Source organism: Pristis pectinata, chromosome 32 (genome assembly GCF_009764475.1).
Source record: "Pristis pectinata isolate sPriPec2 chromosome 32, sPriPec2.1.pri, whole genome shotgun sequence".
Classification (NCBI taxonomy): domain Eukaryota; kingdom Metazoa; phylum Chordata; class Chondrichthyes; order Rhinopristiformes; family Pristidae; genus Pristis; species Pristis pectinata.
In genome coordinates, this window is record NC_067436.1 from 9,798,982 (window position 1) to 9,823,705 (window position 24,724).

Below are 24,724 nucleotides of genomic sequence, written 5' to 3' on the forward strand. Positions count from 1 at the left end.
GAGAATGACTGTTACAAAAGTAGCCACGTTATGAAGTCTCTTTGAGCTAAAACATTAACTCTCTCTTTCCACAGATGCTGCCTGACCTGCTGAGTGTTTCCAGCATTTTATGTTTTTATTTCAGAATTCCAGCATCTGCAGCTTTGACTGATCTTCACCAATGTTTCCATCTTGCTTTGCTAAATCTGTATAGTTGTTCACAAATGTAAGGGATCAAATTGTTGGAATTCTTGCCGTTCTTGTCCTTCTGGATGGTTGATTAGGAAGCAACAAAATTATGAGGGGCTTAGATAGGATTTTCCCAGGGCAGGGGAGTTTAGAATGAGAGGGCAGAGGTTTAAGGTGAGAGGCAAGGTTTAAAGGAGATCTGAGGGGGAAGTTTTTCACACAGAGGGTGGTGGTCATCTGGAACGAGTTGACAGAGGAGTTGGAGGAGGCAGATACAAATAAAACATTTAAAGGGCATTTGGACAGGTACTACGATGGGAAAGGCGTCGGGGAATACAGACCTGATGCAGGCAAATGGGATGGATGAGGTGGAACATAAGGGCTCGTTTCTGCGCTGTTCGATTCTAGGGTTCTATGAATTTTAATATTGAGATGCTATAGAGTTATAGAGTAATACAGCATGGAAACAGGCCCTTCAGCCCAACTGGTCCATGCTGACCATGATGCCCGTCTAAGCTAGTCCCATTTGCCTGCATTTGGCCCTTAACCTTCTAAACCTTTCCCGTCTGTCTACATGTTCAAGTGCATTTTAAATGTTGTTAATGTACCTTCCTCAACCACTTCTTCTGGCAGCTCATTCCATATACTGACCACCCTTTGTGCCAAAAAGTTACCCCTCTTGTTTCCATTAAACCTCTCCCCTCTCACCTTAAACCTGTGCCCTCAATAGTTTTTGATTCCCTTTCCCTGGGAAAAAGACCGTGTGCATTCAAAAAGACCGCGTGCATTCAAAAAGACCGCGTGCATTCAAAAAGACCGATTGCATTCAAAAAGACCGTGTGCATTCAAAAAGACCGATTGCATTCAAAAAGACCGTGTGCATTCAAAAAGACCGATTGCATTCAAAAAGACCGATTGCATTCAAAAAGACCGTGTGCTTTCAACTGGAGTCACTGTAAGTCGGCAAGCATCGGGGGATGTGATGGAAGAGACTTTGCATTACTTCAGATTTATGGAGGGTAGAACACGGACCTTTGGCCAGGACGAGGGGTGACAATGTCATGGGTGAAAGTTTGAGCAGCGAATGCATTGAGACAGGACCAAAGCTGGATGATCTTATGGAGGTGGAAACAGATGGTGTGGGATGTGTAGTCTGAAGTTCAGCTCTGTGTCACATTTACCACCAACATAATGAGCAGTCTGGTTCAGCCACAGGCAGTTGCCAGGGAGAGGTTTGGAGTTGATGTCCGGCCTGCAGAGCTTTTTGACAACACCTCTTGAATCGTCAATATATTCACCAAGTGACTCAACTGGCCTTTCAGTCGGTTGAGTGTCAGTGTACCAATAAGATGTGATTGAATAATCCATTCTAACCAGTGACAATTACATGCATGTGTACACAATTGGATCTTTTGAAGGAATTATGACAGTATCCCAAGCGGAGGAAATCAAGAGCTCCGAGGTTAATTGGATAAGTCAGTTAGCAAGCATCGAGTGGCAAATAACATTTTCACCGCCAAGTTATCAGTAGTGAATTTGAACTCATTTATTTATTTGCATTTTTTCCTCATTATGTCAACTGGAAAAGTCCGACTTAAACCTTTCAAAAGCTTCAGAGCAGAAATGAAATTCAGCTTCCTGTTAATGGAACTCTTTGAACTGCAGAGTGTGTGTGTGAGTCAGTATAATTTTTATTGATATGCTTTTAAAATCCAAAGATTAACTTAAAGCTTATAAGATCCTTGCTATTTACTGTTTGCTTCTTTCATTTTCAATGGTCTGTGAGTGAAGAGAGGAAGACACACTGAACTGTGAAGAAATGATAAGCCAACCCTTCCATTAACTGGATTGGATTGAAATCTGGCAAGGCCTGGCACCTATATTAATAGCAGCAATAGCGTAATGTGTGGCCCCAATTTATAATTTGAACACTGTTACATTGTGTGACTCAATGGTGATGCATCTCCACAACTTTCTCCTGTCCATGTTGTGATTTTATTGATCGGCAGGTTTGGACACGAGGGTGGAATAGTAGCACAGGTGGTCAGCCTCTGCTTCCAGTGACGCAGGTTCAATACTGAACTCTGGTGTTGTCTGTTTGGGGTCTCTTCACAGATTTCCTCCAGGTGCTCTGATTTCCTTCCACATCCCAAAGCTGTTCTGGTAGGTGTAAATTACCCCTCGTGTAGGCGGGCGGTGGGAGAATAAGGATGGAATTATGGAGTCAGAGAGTCATGCGGCATGGGAACAGGCCCTTTGACCCACCATGTAGGTTCCTACCATCAAGGATCTATCTACACTAATCCTACTTCCCAGGACTCCATCTGTAGCCTCCAATGCCATGCCATTTAAGATAAGATAAGATTTATTTATTAGTCACATGTACGTTGAAACACACAGTGAAATGCATCTTTTTGCATTACTGAGAATGTGCTGGGGGCAGCCCGCAAGTGTCGCCACTCTTCCGGTGCCAACATAGCATGCCCACAACTTCTTAACCCATACGTCTTTGGAATGTGGGAGGAAACCAGAGCACACTGAGGAAACCCAGACAGACATGGGAGGAACGTACAAACTCCTTACAGACAGCGGTGGGAATTGAACCCGGGTCGCTGGCGCTGTAATAGCATTACGCTAACCGCTACACAAGAGGTCATCTAAGTACTTCTTCAGTACTGTGACGGTACCTGCCTCTATCATCTCCTCAGCCAGCCTGTTCCATATTTCAACCACACACTGAGTGAAAGAATTCTTCCTCAAATCCCCTCTGATATTCCTACCCCATACTTCAAAACCATAGTCACGGACGTCACTGGTAAGGGTTGAAGGGCGGCAGGTTAAAAAAAAAAAGGCGTCATCAGATGAAGTATGACTGAGGCAGGGAAAGGATGGTCAGGTAAAGGAACCATGGTTGACAAGAGAGGTGAAATATTTAGTCAAGAGGAAGATAGAAGCATACTTAAGCTTTAGGAAGCAAAAATCAGGCAGGGTTCTTGAGAATTATAAGGTAGCCAGGAAGGAGCTTAAGAAGCGACTTAGGAGAGCCAGCAGGGGACCTGAGAAGGCCTTGGTGAGTAGAATCAAGGAAAACCCCAAGGCGTTCTACACGTATGTGTGGAATAGGAGGATGACTAGAGTGAGGGTAGGACCGCTCAAGGATAAAGGGGGAAACGTGCCTGGAGTGGAGGAGGTAGAGGAGGTCCTTAATGAATACTTTGCTTTAGTGTTCACCAGGGAGAGGGATTTTGACAAATGTGAGGTCAGCGTAGAACAGGCTAATGTGCTGGAACATGTTGAGTTTAAGAAAGAGGCAGTGTTGGAGCTTCTGAAAAACATTAGGATAGATAAGTCCCCGGGACCGGACAGGATATACCCCAGGTTACTACTGAAGGCAAGGGAAGAGATTGCTGGGGCGTTGACGATGATATTTGCATCCTCACTGGCCACAGGAGTGGTACCAGAGGATTGGAGGATGGCAAATGTTGTTCCCTTGTTCAAGAAAGGTAATAGGGATAATCCTGGGAATTATAGACCAGTGTTACGTCAGTGGTGGGCAAACTGTTGGAGAGGATTCTTGGGGGCAGGATTTATGAGCATTTGGAGAAGCATAGTCTTATTAGGGATAGTCAGCATGGCTTTGCGAGGGGCAGGTCATGCCTCACGAGCCTAATTGAGTCTTTCAAGGAGGTGACAGAACAAAAAGATGAAGGTAGAGCAGTGGACGTGGTGTATATGGACTTTAGTAAAGCATTTGACAAGATTCCCCATGGTAGGCTCATCCAGAAAGTCATGAGGCATGGGATCCATGGAGACATGGCTGTGTGGATTTAGAATGGGCTTACCCACAGAAGGCAGAGGGTGGTAGTAGATGGAGAGTATTCTGCCTGGAAGTTGGTGACAAGTGGTGTTCCACAGGGATCTGTTCTGGGACCCTGCTCTTTGTGATTTTTATAAATGATTTGGATGAGGAAGTGGAGGGATGGGTTAATAAGTTTGCGGATGACACAAAGGTTGGAGGTATTGTGGATAGTGTAGAAGGTTGTCTTATTTTACAACAGGATATAGACAGGATGCAGAGTGGGGCAGAGAACTGGCAGATGGAGTTCAATCCAGAAAAGTGTGAAGAGACATACTTTGGAAGAACGACCATGAAAGTGGAGTACAAGGTTAATGGCAGGATTCTGAGCAGTGTGGAGGAACAGAGGGATCTTGGGGTCCACGTCCATAGCTCAAAGTTGCCACGCAAGTTGATAGGGTGGTTAAGAAGGTGTATGGTGTGCTGGCCTTCATTAGTCGGGGGATTGAGTTCAAGAGCCGTGAGGTAATGTTGCAGCTCAATAAAACTCTGGCTAGACCACACTTAGAGTACTGTGTTCAGTTCTGGTCGCCTCATTATAGGAAGGATTTGGAAACTTTAGAGAGGGTGCAGAGGAGATTTACCAGGATTCTGCCTGGATTAGAGAACATGTCTTATGAGGAGAGGTTGAGCGAGCTGGGGCTTTTCTCTCTGGAGTGACGCAGGATGAGAGGCGACTTGATAGAGGTGTAAGGTTTTGAGGGGCATAGACAGAGGGGACAGCCAGCACCTTTTCCCCAGGGTGGCAATAGCCAGTACCAGAGGACATCCATTTAAGGTCAGAGGAGGAATGTTCAGGGGAGATGTCAGAGGTAGATTTTTTACATAGAGAGTGGTGGGTGCCTGGAACACACTGCCAAGGGTTGTTGAAGAGGCTGATACAATAGGGACCTTTAAAAGGCTCTTAGATAGGGAAATGGAAGTAAGAAAGATGGAGAGATATGGGCTGTGCAGGAAGGAAGGGTTAGATTGATCATGGAGGAGGTGTTCATATAGTTCGGCACAACATCGTAGGCCGAAGGGCCCGTACTGTTCTATGTTCTATGATTGACAGCTATTTAATGATTCTTCTCAAGTCTGGTGTAAAATAAAGCAACTTTTTAACCCTGTTTTTATTACATCCTGATTGTTACTAATTATGATAGTGAAGGAGATTGTTCAGCCCATTGGATCCATATTGACCCCTGAGGAGTAATCCTGTTCGTTCCATTCCCCCTCTTATTTCTTTGTCGCCCTGAAAATTATTTTTCCTCCCACACGTTCCATCAACTTGATTCTCCTTTGCCACTTACCCCCACACTAAGGGTAAATAACCTACCAGCACGGTCTTTGGGATGTGGGAGGAAACCAGAGCGCTTGGAGGAAACCCACACAGTCACTGGTAGAACGTGTAAACTACACACAGACAGCATCAGAGGTCAGGATTGAACTGGTACTTGGAGCAGTGAGGCAGCAGCACAACCTTTTGTATAATTTCAAAAATCAACTTTATTCGTAATAAAATATATATCCAAAGAAAAAACCACAATGCAAAAACTAAGTGTCATTTGGTCAATACATTCAGTTGTGTTAACTCCTTTTTTTTTAAAGCTTTGCCGCTCACTACCTTTTCTTTATTTTAAAAATACACTTTATTCGTAATAACAATATTTATGAAAGAATAAACAGTGCAAAACTTTTACATTCATGGTCATTATATTCAGTAGTGTTAACTTATTTTTTTAAAACCCTAGCACCATTGCCCGTTACCTGGCCCCCTGGGGTGATACACCATTTCACTGTTCGAGGGGCTTCCCCACCCGACTCAGCCCCTCCATGTGCAGTAGTGGAAGGAGCCCAGTCTGTGGTCCTTCCCCACAGAGCCTTAGCATTGGCTGCACCGAGCTTCAGTGCGTCCCTCAGCACGGACTCCTGCAGCCTGGAATGTGCCAGTCGGCAGTGTTCCCTCACGCATCTCGCTGTGCTGGTAGACCAAAAAGTTTCAGGCAAACCAAAGGGCGCCTTTCACTGAGTTGATGTCCTTCCAGCAACACTTGATGTCTGTCTTGGTGTGGGCCCCTAGGAACAGCCCGTAGATCAGAGAGTCCTCTGTAATGCAGCTGCTGGGGATGCTACCATTTTTTATTTCAAAAATAGATTTTATTCATTAAAAGAAATATACACAAATGAGGAAACAGTGCAAAACTTTTACATTCAGTAGTGTTAACTTATTTTCTTTGACCGGCTGTGTCATTGCACCACCCTCATTTTATTATGTGAACACAACGGCAAAAGTGCAGCAGTTACATAATACAGTGAGGGTGGGGTACCGTCAAACTTGAAGGGTCTTCAAATTGACATGTTAGCTCTGTTTCTCTTTCACAGACGCTGACTGACCTGTTGAGTGTTTCCAACAATCTCTGTTTTTGTCATTATGTTGTATGAATATTGACCAGCTTTGCATGTATTTAAGATATTGCTGGATCCCAGTAATGTGTTTCTTATACTTTCTTGAAGAAGGGGAGTGGTGGCGGTGTGAGCCCCCTGCGATGCAAATACTATCTTCTCTCCCTTTCCGCCTCATCAGACTTTGTACCAAACTTTGAACCCAACTCACCCCTACCTTCTCACCTTCACCCCACAAAGAGATCAATGACCTCACTCCGTCACAGCACCCAGAGAGATCACATGAATAGGTTACATCGTGACCAGGGAGTTCTTGGGTGTGGGTCCACGCAAGCAAGTGAACAACGTGGTCTATAATATGTTTGTCCACCTGAATTCTATGTGGTTACCTTATTTTGGTTTAAATGGTCTTTGAAACCAGCCTTAGTAGGCTTATTATTTAAGAGAAATTGAAACAAAATAAGACCATAAAATATAAGAGCAGAATTAGGCCATTTGGCCCATCAAGTCTGCTCTAGCATTCAATCATGGCTGATTTTTTTTAACCACTTTCTTCCACCTTCTCTCCATAACCTTTAACCCCCTTACCAATCAAGAACCTATCAACCTCTGCCTTAAATACACCCAAATATTGGCCTCCACTGCCCTCTGTGGCAACGAATTCCACAAATTGACCATTCTCTGACCGTGTGGGTTTCCTTCAGGTGCTCCGGTTTCCTCCCACATCCCAAAGACATGCAGGCATATTCTCCTCCTCATTTCCCCCACTCCTTACCACAGTCCTCGACAAACCTACTGTCCTCTTCCGGAAAGAGTGTCCTAACCATCTGCTGTCTGGTCATCCCCAGTACAAGGACAAATAGGGTTGGATGGCAATTTCTGGCTGTGAGAACCATGCCTACATCTCGTGAATGAACGAGACGGCTTATAGGATGCACAGGATGAGGGAATCAGTAGGAGTAACCTCAAAAAATTTACAGTGTGTGAGAGTTAGGGGGCAAACATAGAAAAATCCAGCAGGTCAAAGTTCAAGAGGTTCAATAAACCCAATGAGTTGTCCTTCCATTTTAAGGCCTGTACTTTGTCAACTCTTCACAGCATGAGTGACCCTCAGCTTGAGCTGCTGTAACCCATTTGACAACCCTCCACCTCTCCAGTCTCTGGCAGTTTGTCAGATGAAAGGCAAAATCAATTAAGAAGCACTTTCTCTTTGGCTTTTCAGTGGCTGTGCTGTAGGATTCAGATTGATACAGTCACACATCCAGCACCGGGAGAAGTCTGCTTTATTTCATTTCAGATCAGATATCTTTATTAGTCACATTTACATCGAAACACACAGTGAAATGCATCTTTTGCGTAGAGTGTTCTGGGGGCAGCCCGCAAGTGTCACCACGCTTCTGGCACCAACATAGCATGCCCACAACTTCCTAACCCGTACGTCTTTGGAATGTGGGAGGAAACTGGAGCACCTGGAGGAAACCCACGCAGGCACAGGGAGAACGTACACACTCCTTACAGACAGCAGCCGGAATTGGACCCAGGTCGCTGGCGCTGTAATAGCGTTACGCTAACCGCTACACTACCATGCCTGCAATTGTTAAATAAACACGCTCCTCGGGAAGATTTTTTGTGAACTGTAATGATTGTCGAGTTCTAAACGCAAGGTTGTTGTTAATGGCTTCAACACCCTTTACCTTGCCCAAGAGTGGAAGCTCCCTCACGATTTGAGACACCCATTGACACAATGGCAGCCAACTCCCAAGCACATTGCCCTTTCTCTCTCTCTCAGCTACACTTTGGAATAAACTGCCTGTGTTACGTTAGTTTAGAGGCAGTGCAACCCAAGTGTTAGTGGTGCTGAAAGGGTTACATCACAATTACAATGGAGAGGACATTTGGCTTTGGTCATAGAGAGATACAGCTCTTGGGCCCACTGAGTCTGCACTATTGACCACCCATTTACACTAACCCTACATTAATCCCATTGTTTGTACTCTACACATTCTCCACAGAATCTACCCGCACACTAGAGGCAATTTATAGTGGCCAATTAACCTACCAACCCACATGTCTGTGATGTTATAGGAAACAGAAGCACCCAGAGGAAACCCATGCAGTCACAGAGAGAACATGCAAACTCCACACAGACAGCACCTGAGGTCAGGTTTGAACCTCGGTCTCTGGAGCTGTGAGGCAGTGGTTCTGCTAGCTGCACCACTATTAACCCCCACTGGAGAACTACCTTCAGGATTGAACACAGAGCCTCCATTTGTGTCTTGGAAGTGGGGACAGTGGATTGATACTGAGACTAAAATGGCTTCTGAGGAGTTGCATCAAATGGCTTTGCATTTCTGTGAGGTCATGAGACTGAGGGTTGATTTTAGTCAAGGTGTTTTGCAGTCCAGATGAAGGGTCTCAACCCAAAACATTAACTGTCCATTCCCCTTCATAGATGCTGCCTGACCAGCTGAGTTCTTCAGGCGTTTTGTGCGTTGCTCCAGATTCCAGCACCTGCAGTCTCTTGTGACTCCTGTTTAAAATTTGGAATGGATATGATGAAGGAAAAGCAGAGAAGTGAGGTGCACATCAACTGTGAACCAAATGACAAACCAAATGCCGGAGTTGAAAATCAAAAAAAACCTGCAGATGCTTGAAATCTGAAATAAAAACAGAAAATGCTGGAAACACTCAGCAGGTCAGGCAGCACCTGTGGAGAAGGAAACAGAGTTAAATGTTTCAGGTCAAAGACCCTTCATCGTATCTGTAAGTTTTTACTTGAAGTGCTAGAGTTGACTAACCTGCTTCTGTTACCATAGTACCAGGAGAGGATGGCAAGTTCCTTCCTCCCAGGCACAGATGGAAGTATACTCCCGCACACAGGTGCCAAGAGTCTGATCTGTAATCTATTCCAGCAGTTCTGTTCAGAAGTATTTTCACACTGCTGTTGAAACTGTCCAAAATCATTGGCTGTCAGAAAGCCCTACAACTAATTATTCCATTATCATCAACCAAGTTCAAATCAGCCTTGAACTCCTGCTGTCTGTTGGCAAAACATCCTCCCTAAAGAATCCCACTCAAGGAAGCGTTCCTGCTGTCCAAGCACCTCAACATCCCCCCCATGTACCCATCTGAAATCTCACTTCCTACACACTGCAAATCTTATCTCTCGCAAAACTTGGAGTCATTGAGTTATACAGCACGGAAACAGGCCCTTTCGCCCAGCTTGTCCATGCCAGTCATGGTGCTCACCAAGCTAGTGCCATTTGTGCGCGTTTGGCCCATATCCCCCTAGACCCCTCCTATCCATGTACTTATCCAAATGTCTTTTAAACGTTGTTACTATACCTGCCTCAACCACTTCCTCTGGCAGCTCATTCCATATAAGCACCACCGTCTGTGTGAAGATGTTACCCCTCAGCTCCCTCTTAAATCTTTCATCTCTCACCTTGAACCTATGCTCTCTAGTTTTTAGTTCCTGTTCTCTGGGAAAAAGACAGTGTGCATTCACCCTATCTATGGCCCTCATTATTTTATACTCTATAAGATCACCCCTCAATCTCCTATGTTCCAAGGAATAAAATCCTAGCCTGCCCAGCCTCTCCCTATAACTCAGGCCCTATACTCAGTCCTGGCAGCATCCTCGTAAATCTTCTATGCACTCTTTCCAGTTCAAAGATGTCTTTTCTATAACAGGGCGACCAAAACTGTACACAGTACTCCAAGTGCGGTCTCACCGACATCTTGTACAACTGCAGTATAATGTCCCAACTCCTATACTCAGTGCCCTGACTGATGAAGGCCAGCGTACCAAACGCCTTTTTCACCACCCTGTCTCCCTGTGACACCGCTTTCAGCAAACTATGTACTTGCCCATAGCTTCACCAACCACAACCCGTAACTGGCCCAGTCTTCACCTCCCGTGGAAAACTGGGACATCCTTTGAGGACGGGCCCAGGAGGAGTTAGTCTCCTGATCCACAAGTGGAATATGAGGGGCAGTCCCAGTTCTGCTTGAAGTCACACCATTGCCGACACGTTGAACTTCTGCCCGGAGAGATCCATTTCTGGCACCGCTGCCTCACCTGAACCATTGAATGGATGACTAACTTTCACAGTGAACCAATGACTGCTTCCCCAGTCATTCAAACACGTCGTTGATCAATGCTCCCTGGTGGTGACCTCATTGATTTACATTGCATTCAGATGAACAGAAAGGACTTTGAGTATTGTTTATAATCCACTCTTATTGATACTATTTTTCTAACTAAAATGAGGATTCCTATAACTAATGGTGAAAATAAATCACTTTAATGTTCAGGTATTCAATCAACTGTGCATGGTGTCAACCTGTGACTCTGTTGTTGGGGAACTCATCTCTGTACCCTGCTATCCAGTCCAAATGTGTGCTAGGTTCTGGCTTGTGTGTGATCTTATAACAAATTTTGGTGGGGTGTGGGTATATCTTCTGCTAAAGAGTTCACTTAGGTCAGGTCTTGCCTTTTCAGCCCAGCTTAGTACATTATCCAGGGCCCCTCAGGGGATCGCGTGTGTCGCGGACGCTGAAAATGCGATTCTTCTCTGAAGTGTTGCGTGTGCGTTTAGTGGGTGTTAGTTAGTGTTATTTTGCTGTAGTTATGAAGATGCTTATCCAGTACATTATCCAGGTCAGGATGTTTTGCCAGATATTACTGGACTTCTCTGTTCTTGATGAATAGTAATTTGTGTGCAATGCATGGAACACAGACAGTACAGCACAGGAACAGGCCCTTCAGCCCACGATGTCTGTGCCGAACACGATGCCGAATTAAGCTAAATCTCTTCTGCCTATACGTGATCCATATCTCTCCATACCCTGCATATTCATGTGTCCGTCTAACAGCCATTGTCATGCCTGCTTTAACCATTACCACTGGCAGCCCGTTCCAGGCACCCACCACTCTCTGTGTAAAAAAACTTGCCCCGCACATCTCCTTTAAACTTTCCCCCTCTCACCTTAAATACATGTCCTCTAGTATTTAACATTTCTACCCTGGGAAAAAGATTCTGACTGTCTACCCCATCCATGCTTCTCATAATTTTATAATTTTTTAGTAAGTCATCTTTCTGTTCTTTTGCAAATGCTTCCAGGTAAAAATGAGTGAGAAACTTGGGAACTTGGGGTCATATTCTTCACTAACCATGTCTATTTTTGACCTTTACAGTGATGAAGCCCTTGGAAAGTACTGAAGACAAAGAAGGTGAGTTTTGCTCTTCTCCATTTTGCAGTATGATTTCCTTCATCCTAAAACCATTTTGAACTCTGTCTAGATGTTGCTTGAGCAACACACAAAATGTTGGAGGAACTCAGCGGGTCAGGCAGCTTCTATGGAGGGAAATGGACAGTCCAGTCCAGATGAAGGGTCTCGACCTGAAACATTGACTGCCCATTTCCCTCCACAGATGCTGCCTGACCCACCGAGTTCCTCCAACACTTTGTGTGTTGCTTCAGATTTCCAGCGTCTGCAGTCTCGTGTCCAGATGTTGCTTGAGTAAGGCACCAGGCTATGTTCTTACAAGTAGTGTGGCTTTGTGACAGCTTGTTTGGGAGCCAGCTTTCAGGATCACTTTTCCAATCCTTCCCATCGAGCTCTGTGTGTGGGGTGCCATACAGTTGCAATGCCATTGTTTTTACTCAAGTTACATCTCTTGAACCCAGCTACTCTCTGCAAGCCTGAGATCAAATTAATTTACCAGAAATTATTATATCCTGTTTCCCATTCATTTGTATTATTTTGGGTCATCTCTGCATTGTGGAATTACCTCCTGGCAAAGGAGTACTATCAAAGACAACTCTCAACCAACCTCCAAGCCAATTGCAACATCCTGGGGCCATCAATGACTAGAAACTCAACTGGACCAGCCACCAATCTAAGGGTCAAGAAGTGAGGCTCGTGGCTTCAATTAATATTAACCTTCTTGTCTTGTACTTTGAACAACATAGGGGGAGCCCATTCTTCCCACCATGTTCATGATGGCTCTCTGGGTGGCAATTGTGTCAATGTTTATAAGGGTTAGAGGTAGAGAAGATGTTTCCCGTTTTGAGGGATCTGAAACTATCGGTCATGAATAAGGCTGTCAGATCTTAGTCCAGCCAGGAATTCAGGAGAAGTTTCTTTGCCCAGAGTGTGGTGGGAATGCAGAGGTGAATGAGGTAAATAGTGGGGGTGGATTTGAGAGATGGTAGAAAGATACCTGACGGAGAAAGGAATGGAAGAATGTGTTGATAGTGAGTTTCAAGTTCAAGTTTATTGTCATGGCCATACATACCCAGGGTAGAAATGCCGTGAAAATTAGCTTTTTGCAGTAGCAGCACGGTACATTACAAACATAAATTAACATAAATTTACATACCTTTCACAACAAAATAAATGTAGGGCATTAGTGCAAGTTGAGAGAGAGAAAAAAAATACAGTCCGAGGTAGTGTTAGATAAAAAGAGTTCAGAAAAATGTTGCTTAGAGCTTAAATACGTTCATTTAAATTGAATGTGGTGTACAGACAGTCCATGGATTCTGAATGCCCAACTGATGGTCACCCCCAGATATGAGCAAGCTCTCATAATATTATTAAATTCAAAAGTTCAAAGTACGTTCATTCCTATGAACGGCAGAACCAGTTTCCTCTCTCTCTCCACTTTCAGTAATTGTTCTTTCTTATCAGTCTTGTGTGTTTTTGATACCTTTTGCACCTAAGTCACGTGCAGTGTTTGCCCTTTATTCCAATTGTCTGATAATTCAAGTATTTTTAAGTGCCTGCCTCCTACTTTGCAGTGTTATTTACATTCATTAGCTCAAATCTGTGGATAATTCCATGCACTTTAAGCTCAGTAAATGACTGACTCACTCAAATTCCCAGCTGTCCTTCAAACAACCATTAGAAACACAGAAAATTTGTGAAACAGAAGGAGGCAATTTGGCTTACTGTGTCCATACTGATTGGCCCAAGAGCTACCCAACCTTCTGGTCACAGTTAATGAGGTTTTACATTTTGCCCACAGAATCATAAATTTCCTAAGCAAAAGACAAAATGCTGGAGGAACTCAGCAAGTCAGACAGTATCTGTATAGGGAAATGAACAGCTGACATTTCGGGTTGAGACCGTTCATCCAGATAAATTTCCTAAACTTGACAACAGGGTATTTATCCCTGGGAGTTCTTAGTTCCCCAAAGACAGCATTAGCAAAGCAAAACCAAATTGATAAAGAGCCTTTTAACACCCCGGGGGCTTCATGGTCCCATCAAATGAAGATTGGTGCTCGCCTGCTAATGGAGGTCTTAAGAGGGGTTATGGTCAAAGAGACAAGATTTAAGGAGGCGTATGTGTAAGGCAGTGCAGATGTTCCGGGAGCTTACGTCCTTGGCATCTGAATGCGTGGCAGCCAATGGTAGACTAATAACGAGGAGACACAAGAGACTGCTGATGCTAGAATCCACGCACCACATACAGTTCACCCATGGACTTCCACCCCCCCCCCCCCTCCCAACAACCCTCCCCCTGGCACCGCCCCACCACCTCCCCTGTCTGGTTCTTTCTCCATCTGCCATACACCTCTCCCCTAATGGTTCCCATTCCCACCTCCTTTACTTATCAGATTCCAGCACCGGCAGCCCTTTGTGTTCCTGCTTATCTCCCTCCAGCAGTTGTCTCGCCTTCACCCTCCCCTCCTCCCACCTCACTCCATCTGCCTCTCATTTTCTTTTCACTTTGTTCTGCCTCCATCTATCGTGCACCTGCCACTGTCTCCCCAATCCACTCGTCTCTCCTCCCCTCCCCTACCTGGCACAACCTGCCCATCATCTCTCAATCCTCCTCAGTCCACCAGTCACCTCAGACCCCTGTCTTACCACTCCCCCCCCCCCCCCCTCCCCTTTATACCGGCCATCTCCCCTCTCCACTCTCAGTCCTGATGCAGGGTCTCCACCTGAAATGTCGACAATTCCTTTCCCACCAACAGATGCTGCTCGACCCACTGAATTCCTCCCGCAGATTATTTGTTGTGGACTAATAGCAATGTGTAAGGGGGCAAAATTGGATGAGTGCCAATATATCCGAGGTTTGTAGGGCTAAAAGAGACGGTGAGGACAAGGCAATGGCAAAACTTGAAGGAGAATTTTAAAATAGAGGTCTGGGTGGACCAAGGGAAAATGATGATTGCTGCAAGGGTTACAGAGTTTTGGATGCAGTCTAGGTTTCTGAAGCATGAAGGGTGAAAGATTGGTCAGAGAGCAATGGACAATCAAGTCTCGAGGTTCTTCAGTGGATGAGCTGTGCTCAGAGATGGCGAGAGATTTGGTGAAAGTGAGGACATGAGGTTACACCACACCAGAGTTACAAGCAGTCTGGAGCAAAAATCAAAATGCTGGAGGAACTTAGCGGGTTAGGCAGCATCTGTAGAAGGAAATGAAGAGGTGACATTTTGGGGTCTAGACCCTTCAGATTCCAGCATCAGCAGTCTCTTGTGTCTCCGTCTTGCAAGCAATCTGGTTCAAATTCAAACAGTTGACTGAGAGGTAGATGGAAGTTGATGGTTCAACAGCAAATATTGAGACAGGGACACCAGACAATTGACCTGTCTGATCAATGGACCTTCATCTGCCGATGCTAGAATCTGCATTGACCTTCACAAAAATTTATTTGGGAGGAAATTTCTTCTCATCCAGTGCCTGGATTTCAGACAAATTAAAAGCAGTGAAGGAGAGTGATGTAAAGCTGTGAGGCATCCGCATAAATGAGGAAGATGATATGTTTTCAAATGATACTGTCAAGGCACAGAAGACTGTGGTTATGTTAACACATTAGCCTTGTTTAATTAAAAACAAACTTGACTACTTGGTTGAATTATGATTTGGGGGAGGCAGAGATTTGGATAAGGAGTGGGAGGGAGGTGTTGGAAATTTTTCCTGGCATTTACTGCCAATCTTGTTATCAATTGTTTTAAACGTTTGCATAACCAGCTGAGTGGGGCTCTTTGTGAGGGTTGATGCCCAATGTGCAAATTGTGGCTCTGATTGAGTTGGAAGCCATTCCTTCAGTTGGGGTTGATCTGATGGCATAAAGCATGGAATCTTACAACCCTGATACCATAGCATTGTCACTAGGATTGAGGTAAGATATAATAACCACGTGAAATTTTCATTACCAGGGACACTTTTACCAAATGATGTCAACAGCTATTTGTGGCAGTCAGTTTAAGTGCATAATTCCTCATAATTTTAACAATTAGTCCTCTGGATGTGGGCTTATTGACAAAGTTGGCATTTATTGTCCCCTTATGCTTGCCCTGGAGAAGGCAGTGGTGAGCTGTCTTCTCGAACCCCTGCGGTCCTTCAGGTGAAGGTACTCCCACAGCGCTGTTGTGGAGGGTTCAAGGATCGACACCCAGTGATGATGCAGGACTGGCAAACTCTTTCCAAATCAGGAGGCCATGTGCCTTGGTGGGGAACCTGCAGGTGGTGGTGCTCCTATATGTCTGCTGCCTTCCCTTCGAGGTGCTAGAGCTTGTGGGTTTATCTGTTCTGCTGCATTTTTCGTTTACTGTGTAAGGAGTGAATGTTTGCATTGGTGGATGGGGTGCCAAATAGACGATTGTTTTGCCCAAGGCATCAAGTCTTGCTCTAATAACAGTAAAACTCCGATAATCTGGCATGCTCAGGATTTTGGTGGTGCCGGTGTAGTGGGTTATCCAGACAATTGGAAGTTATTCATTAATTCCCCTAAACACACTTTTAATTAGGGGCAACAAACAATGTGCTGGAGGAACTCAGCAGGTTGTACAGCATCTGTGGGAGGAAAGAAACTGTTGATGTTTCGGGTCCAGGAGGGAATGGTTTCGACCTGAAGATTCGACAGTTTCTTGCTGCACGACCTGCTGAGTTCCTCCAGCACATTGTTTGTTGCTTCAGATTCCAGTATCTGCAGCCTCTTGTGTCTCCACTTTTAATTAGTTCTTTATGGTGTCCCATGGTATCATAATAAATTCTCCATTGAACTCAGTAGGTTTCAGGGTAGTGTGGGAACCAGGGATCTGGTGAGACTTGGGGGAGTACGGAAAACATTTCCTGGTGAACCAGATGCCAAACCATGGGGATTTCCCAATGGTTAGATAGTGGTTTATCAAGAGTTCTACTGTATCCTGATGTGGGTGATGGACAGTATTCCCTCGATCGGGACTTTTAACTGTAGGAGAGTCTAGGATAGTGAACCACTCCATTATAAACAATAGCATCTGAATCACTCTTGTAGCCATAACATTAATGTTGCTGGTAATCCACAAACCGACCTACTGAAAATTTAGAACATAGCACAGGAACAGGCCCTTCGGCCCACGATGTCTGTGCCGAACACGATGCTGAATTAAACAATATCTTCAGCCTGCACATGATCCGTATTCTTCCATTCCCTGCATAGTCACGTGTCCATCTAACAGCCTCTTAAATGCCACTGTTGTATCTGCTTCCATGAGTGCCCCTAGCAGCCTGTTCCAGGCACCAACCACTCTCTGTGTAAAAAAAACTTGCCTCACACATTTCCTTTAAACTTTCCCCCTCTCTCAACTTAAATGCATGCCCTCTAGAATTTGACATTGACCCTGGGAAAAAGATTCTGACTGTCCATCCTATCTATGCCTAATAATTTTATAAACTTCTATCAGGTCTTCCCTCAGCCTCTGGCCCTCCAGAGAAAACAACCCAAGTTTATCCAACCTCTCCCTATAGCTCATACCCTCTAATCCAGGCAGCATCCTGGTGAACCTCTTCTGTATCCTTTCCAAAGCCTCCACATCCTTCCTGCAATGGGGTGACCAGAATTGCACACAATACTCCAAGTGCGGCCTAACTAAAGTTTTATATGCATCATCATACAGCTCCAGCAATGGAGGCAGTCTAAAATAAAAGCAGAAACTGCTGGAAATGTGCAGTAGACGGTCACATCTGTGCAGAGAAAAACAGTTAACATTTCAGATCAATGACCTATCATCAGAACTGAAATCTTGGCTCTATTTTTCTCTCTACAGATGCTACCTGACCTAATGAACACTTTCTCTTTCTGCTCTAGATTCCCATTATCTATGCTATTTTGCTTTAGTATTACAGGCAACTTGATAAATGTATCTGTCCAACACAAAACATCGATACACCAGGGAAATCTACGGTTGTACAGTTTAGATTCATAAAGGCAGCAAAAACATTATTTTAGCAGGTATGAGAGAGAGGAGTAAATAGGCCATTACTATGCCTTTGGGATTTATTATCATCTCTCACTTCAGTCATATTGGCTTGGTCATCTGGAGCAGTGAGACTATAATGCTACTGAAAATAATTGTGCTGTTATAGAGTCCCTGTTGGTAATGAACACATGTTAGTGGAACAGTGTTGTGTATGTTTTCACTGGTGATGCCACCTTGTTGAAGACTGCTACTGATTAATGAGGATGTGAGCTTGCGGTAACATTTGTAATGATAGCCTTGCGATAACAGATTTGTAATAATGGTTCCACTGATACCAATTTCATCAACGTTCCAGAGGCATTGATCCACTGTTCTCATTCTGTATTCTTGCCATTTAATGGTCAGTATCAGTACTTTTCCATTATAGAGTTGACTTACAAAAGCAATTGAGATTCTATCAGGAAATTTGTGCCCACGGAGCTAAGGGAATGAATCACCTATTTCCAGCCCGCCTTTCCCCACCATTCCCACGAGCAATGGGTCTTTCTCACCTCTGAAAGAATCACTTGCATTCTCTATGATGTCACATCTTGCTATGTTGCTTAATTCTATGCAACAGCTGTAAGTTTACACACTGAAACAGAAGAGAACAGATCATGCATATCTCTTACTCATTTTATGCACTTATGTATGTATGTACCTCTCTGTCTCTCTTTCTCTCTCTCTCTCTGTCTTTCTCTGTCTCTCTCTCGCTCTGTCACCCTCCTTCTCTCCAGCTGCATCCATTTATCTCAACCTATGGATTCCTATCCATCTAATCCTCTTTCTATATATTGTTCACTCTTTCTCTCTCCTCTCCACCCACAAATTCCTTTATTTCTTTCTCCCTAGCTTACTTTCCAATGTATTTATTTTCATTTTCTCCCCTTTTCCATCACTCTTTCGCTCTCTCTCTCTTTCACTCAATCTGTCTCTCTCTCTCTGCATATCTCACTTTCTCTCTCTATGTCTTCACACTCTCTTTCTTTCTCTGTGCCTTCTCCCTCCCCCATCCTCTCTTTCTCCTGTTTCTCTCTTTGTTTATCTTTCTGTTTTCCTCTCTCTCAGCGTCTCATTCTATCTCTCTCTCCCAGTTTCTTTCTCACACATTCTCTCTCTCTCTTTCTGTCTGATCTTTCTCCCTGTCTCTATTTCTCTGTCTATTTACATATTCATCTGTATCTATCTGCCGATATTTGTATGGTAGACGACAGCATTTGTCCTTTGTTACGTAGCACACAACACAAATATCTGCTACTTGCAGCCAGTGGTGTGCACCCCCATTTGCCTCTGACCTATGAAGAGTGTGGCAGCTCCAACCTTGTTGAATATGCTCCAAAAATCCATCCCAACCTTGAATAGCAAGCATCATTGCCCAGTGACAGGTCTGCATACCTCAAAGGGAATTCTGGAAGGAGAAAAACAGAATGGAAATAGAAAGTAAGAAAAGCAGTCAGCTCTTGCTCCACCCCTTCCCTCCACCTTTTTATACTGCCGATCTCCCCTCTTTCTTTCCAGTCCTGATGGAGGATCTTGACCTAAAACGTCAACTGTCCATTTCCCTCCATAGGTGCTGCCTGTCCCACTGAGTTCCTCCAGCACCTTTTATGTGAAATGAGTAGTCTGCAAATGCAAGGTTAGGGATTAATGTACCGAAAAATGTTAAAATTACAAAATTAAATGCGCTGGATCTGAATGCTCACAACTCACAAGATAAATACATTTATGATGTGATCAAATTGCCAATGTGACTCGGGTGACCAAAGCTAGGAACTAAATATTTCAGGATGTTCAACATTTAGGGAGGTTACGAGATCAGGGAAAGTGAGTGGTGTAGCACTGTTAGTAAAAGGGGGGAGAGCAGTGCATAGAAGGACATATTATGATGTAGAACTGGGGCATGGAATGCACTGCCTGGGGTGGTGGTGGAGGCAGGTATATTGGTCAAATTCAAGAGATTACTAGATAAGCATATGGAGGAATTTAAAACAGAGGGATATGTGGGAGGAAGGGGTTAGATAGTCTTAGGCAAAGTTTAAAGGTCGGCACAACATTGTGGGCCAAAGGGCCTGTATTGTGCTGTACTGTTCTATGTTCTATGAACCAATTTGGGTCCAGCTTACCAATATGACAGAGCATAAAAAAATTGTTGGGGGTTATTTATAGGTCACCAAATCATTCTTGTAATATTGGGGGTGGTATAAATCAGGAAATCAGATGTGAATACAACAAGATAATGCAATGATACTGGGTACACTAACCTACATATAGACTGGACAAATTAAACTTACTGTTGCAAGGATAAAGCTGAATTCATGAAATGTATATGAGGGACATTTTAAATCAACACATTGAGGAATCAACTAGGGAGAAGGTTATTTTTGATCCCATTTCACACAATGAGAAGGGTTGATTGAGGATCTTATTGTCAAGGGGCCTTTGGAGAAGAGTGGTCCTAATGTGATGGAATTTTATATTGAGTTTGAAAGTGATATAGTTCAATGTGAAACTAGGGTCTTAAATCTTAACAAAGGAAACTATGAATGTAAGGGAGGAGAGTTGGCTGATTTGCAGAATACGTTGTAGAAGACAATGAACAGGCAATGGTTAACGTTTAAGGAAATTATATATGAGTTGCAGAAGGAATATATTCCTTTAAGCCACAAAAAGCCAAAATGAAAAGTGATTCATTCGTGGCTGATAAGAGAAAGTAAAGATAGTTTTAAATCAAAGGGAAGAGGCTTATAAAGTTGCTAGAAATAGCAATAGATCTGTGAATTGGGAGTACTTCTGAAGTCAGCAAAGGAGAACCAGGAAATTGACAAAGAAAGGTAAGATTGAATATGAGAGTAGACTAGCGAGGAACATAAAAGTGGACAATAAGAGCACTTATCCGTATATAAAAAGGAAAAGACTGGCAAGGGACAGAGAGTGGTGGGTGCCTGGAATGCGCTGCTGGGGATGGTGGTGGAGGCAAATAAGATACAGGCGTTTCAGAGGCTCTTGGGTAGGCTCATGAATGTGCGGAGAATGGAGGGATATGGACATCGTGTAGGCAGAAGGGATTAGTTCAGCTAGGCATTTAATTACTAGTTTAATTAATTTAACATCGTGGGCTGAAGGGCCTGTTCCTGTGCTGTACTGTTCTAAGTTCTAAGGCATGAGTGGGCCCCTTACAAGTAATGACCAGAGAATTTATAATGGGGAATGAGGAAATAGCAGAGGAATTAAACAACTGTGCATCTGTCTTCAGTGAAGAAGACTCACAAAATCTGCCGGATATATTGGAGAATCAAGGGTCCAATGACAATGAGGAACTGAAGGAATGAGTATAGGACACAGAATAATACCAGTGAAGTTGGTGAGCTTGAAAGCTGGTAAACCCCAAGGACGAGATGGTCTACACCCCAGAGTGTAGAAGGAGGTGGCATCAGGGATGGTGGATATTCTGGATGTCACCCTTTGGAGTTCTGTAGATCCTGCAATTGTTCCTCTGGAACGTAGCCAATGTGATCCCACTGTTTAAGAAAGGAGGGAGAGGGTAAACAAGGATCTATTGGCCTATCGACTGCTGGCCTAGGGTGGTAGGGGAAACACTGGAATCCATAATGAAAGATGTAACAGCAGAACACCTTGAAAACAGTGATAGGGTTGAGCAGAGTCAGCGTGGATTCATGGAAGGAAAATCATGTTAGACAAAAGTTGTTGGAATTCTTTGAAGATGTGGCCAACAGAATAAACGAGGAGGAACCAGTGGTTTCTCATATTTCAGAAGAAGCGCATTTGTGCTCCCAGAGTAATCCCATCAGTACCAATCCTTATTTATTTCCCTGAAACCTATTCTCTCTCACAAGCCCATCAATTCCACCACCACCCCCCACCACCGCGCCCCCCCCCCCATTTTCCTACCATCCACGTGGACGAGGGGCAACCTTTTACAGTTACCAATTAACATACCAACCAGCGTGTCTTTGGGATGTGGGAAGAAACTGGTGCATTGGTGCATGGAGCATTTGACTTGAGGCTCTTACAAAATTTTAAATGAATTGGTATTGGTATTGATTATTGTCGTTACTTGTACCGAGGTACAGTGAAAATCTTGTCTTGCATACTGTTCATACAGATCAATTTATTACACAGTGCATTGAGGTAGTACAGGGTATAAACAATAACAGAATACAGAGTAAAGTGTCACAGCTACAGGGAAGTGCATTGCAAGTGGACAATAAGGTGCAAGGTCATAACAAGGTAGATTGTGAAGTTAAGAGTCCATCTCATCGTATAAGGGAACCATTCAATAGTCTTATCACAGTGGGATATAAGCTGTCCTTGAGCCTGGTGGTATATGCCCTCAGGCTCCTGTATCTTCTGCCTGATGGGAGAGGGAAGAAGAGAGAATGACCCAGGTGGGTGGGGTCTTTGATTATGCTGGCTGCTTCACCAAGGCAGCAAGAGGTAAAGTCCAAGGAGGGGAGGCTGGTTTCTGTGATGCACTGGGCTGTGTCCACAACTCTCTGCAGTTTCTTGCAGTCCCAGGCAGAGCAGTTGCCAAACCAAGTCGTGATGCATCCAGACAGGATGCTTTCTATGGTGTATCAATAAAAGTTGGTGAGTGTCAAAGGGGACATGCCAAATTTCTTTAGCCTCCTGAGGAAGTAGAGGCGCTGGTGAGCTTTCTTGGCTGTGGCATCTACTTGGTTGGATCAGGACAGGCTATTGGTGATGTTCACTCCGAGGAACTTGAAGCTCTCAACCCTCTTGACCTCAGCACCATTGATGTAGACAGGTGCATGTACACCGCCCCCTTTCCTGAAGTCAATGACCAGCTCTTTTGTTTTGCTGACATTGAAGGAAAGGTTGTTGTCATGACAGCATGTCACTAAACTCTCTATCTCCTTACTGTACTCCGACTCATCGTTGTTTGAGATACGGCCTACTACGGTGGTATTATCTGCAAACTTGTAGATGGAGTTAGAGCAGAATCTGGCCACGCAGTCATGAGTATAAAGGGAGTAGGGGGCTGAGGACACAGCCTTGTGGGGCACCAGTGTTGAGGATTGTCGTGCTGGAGGTGTTGCTGCCTATCCACACTGATTGCGGTCTGTTGGTCAGAAAGTCAAGGATCCAGTTGCAGAGGGAGGTGTTGAGTCCCAGGTCTTGGAGTTTGGTGATTATGGTATTGAGGGTGGAACTGTAGGCAATAAACAATAGTCTAACGTAGGTGTCTTTACTGTCCAGATGCTCCAGAGATGAGTGTAGGGCCAGGGAGATGGTATCCACTGTAGACCTGTTTCAGCGGTAGGTGAATTTCAGTGGGTTGAGGTTGTCTGGGAGGCTGGAGTTGATGCGTGCCATGACCAGCCTCTCGAAGCACTTCATGATGGTGGATGTCAGAGCCACTAGTTGGTAGTCATTAAAGCATGTTATCTTGTTTTTCTTTTGTACTGGGATGATAGTGGTCACGTGGAAACCTCAGAATGAAGCAGGGAGAGGTTAAATATATCTGCAAATACCCCCACCAGCTGATCAGCACAATATCTGAGCACACGGCTAGGGACACCATCTGGGCCAGATGCTTTCCTCAGGTTCACTCTCCAGAAGACTGATCTTATGTCCTTGACGGTGACCATGGGTTCAGTTACATTGGAGGCTATTAGGGTGGGTGGTGACAATCCACTTCCCTTCTGTTCAAAACGCGCATAGGATGCGTTAAGCTCGTCAGGAAGGGATGCGCTGTTGTTAACTATGCAGCCCGACTTCGCTTTGTAGCCCATTATAGCGTGTAAGCCCTGCCACAACTGACGGCTGGTCTGGGACTCTATTTTGAACTGGTATTGTCTCTTGGCTTTTTGGAGGATGTATCTCGATTTCTTGCAGAGGTCAGGGTCATCTGATTGGAATGCAGCAGTCCTCGACTTCAGTAGGGAGTGGATCTCCTGGTTCATGCATGGTTTCCGGTTTGGGAACACCCGTATTGTCCTCTTTGGTACACAGTCCTCAAACATTTGCTGATAAAGTCCGTGATGGTGGTGACACACTCATCAAGGCTGGCAGCTGAGTCTTTGAACATGGACCAGTCCACTGACTCAAAGCAGTCACGTAGAAGCTCGTCTGTTTCCTCAGACCAGCACTGCATGACTCTCTGTACCGGATCCTCCTGTTTCAGTTTCTGTTTGTATGCAGGGAGGAGGCGCACAGCCTGGTGGTCTGATTTACCAAAGTGAGGGCGAGGGGTGGCTTGGAAGGCATCTTTGATGGTTGTATAGCAATGGTCAAGGTTTGTTAGGGCCCCAGGTGGGACAGGAGACGTGCTGGTAGTACTTTGGTAACACACTCTTGAGGTTGGCCTGATTGAATATGTGCATTTGATATTATATGCATGTAATATCTATAAAGTGTTACCACAAGGTTTTTTTTAATAAATATTGATAAGTTGTGTAACTATTGCTATTATGTATTAAGAACCCTTTGAATAAGAATGATGTAAATGTGTGGTTGTATCTTACTTCCCTATTCTGTTTTCTACAGAAGTGGCCATACCTTGAGAAGTAGCTCATTGATTGCCATGTGCTTTGAGAAATTTAGAGGTTAGAGAAGATGCTATCTAAATTAAATAGGTGGAGTAGCTTTACACTTAGGCACCTCATTGACGGAGAGATAATGTAGGATGTCTGAGTTGCCAGGTTAATGTTAGGGATGTGTCAGTGTAATTCAATGGTATCACATTTAACCAAAATGATCGATAGGCTGCTTCGACAAGTGTTCTTGCTGAAGTCTGCACAATTTTCTTCAATTCAGACCACTTAGGAGAGGAAGAATGTATATTTATATCGTGCTTTTCTAATCTTCAGTACATCCCAGAGTATCTTAAACAGCAAGGTAATAATGACCAGATAATTACTTTGCAATCGATGTTTCATTGGCAAAATTCAACAGTCATTTTGCACACAGCAAAATTAGATATTTCTTTTCATTGACTGTAGTAATCCATAATGGTATTAAACGGCACACTGTCATTTCAACTGGAACACTAGAACCAAAATAAAGTAAAACTACAATTTTGACTTTTCAT

The 24,724-nt window shown here is 44.2% G+C and overlaps 1 protein-coding gene across 2 annotated transcripts in view; it reads left to right on the plus strand.

Annotated features, from left to right (window-relative positions):
• The window catches only part of cd276 (CD276 molecule), a 331,746-nt gene that overhangs the window by 278,730 nt on the left and 28,292 nt on the right, over positions 1-24,724 (plus strand). For both annotated transcript variants that reach the window (XM_052042581.1, XM_052042583.1), the window contains exon 7: positions 11,610-11,645. In XM_052042581.1, the coding sequence (XP_051898541.1) occupies positions 11,610-11,645 (36 nt within the window). The remainder of the gene's footprint in view (positions 1-11,609; positions 11,646-24,724) is intronic.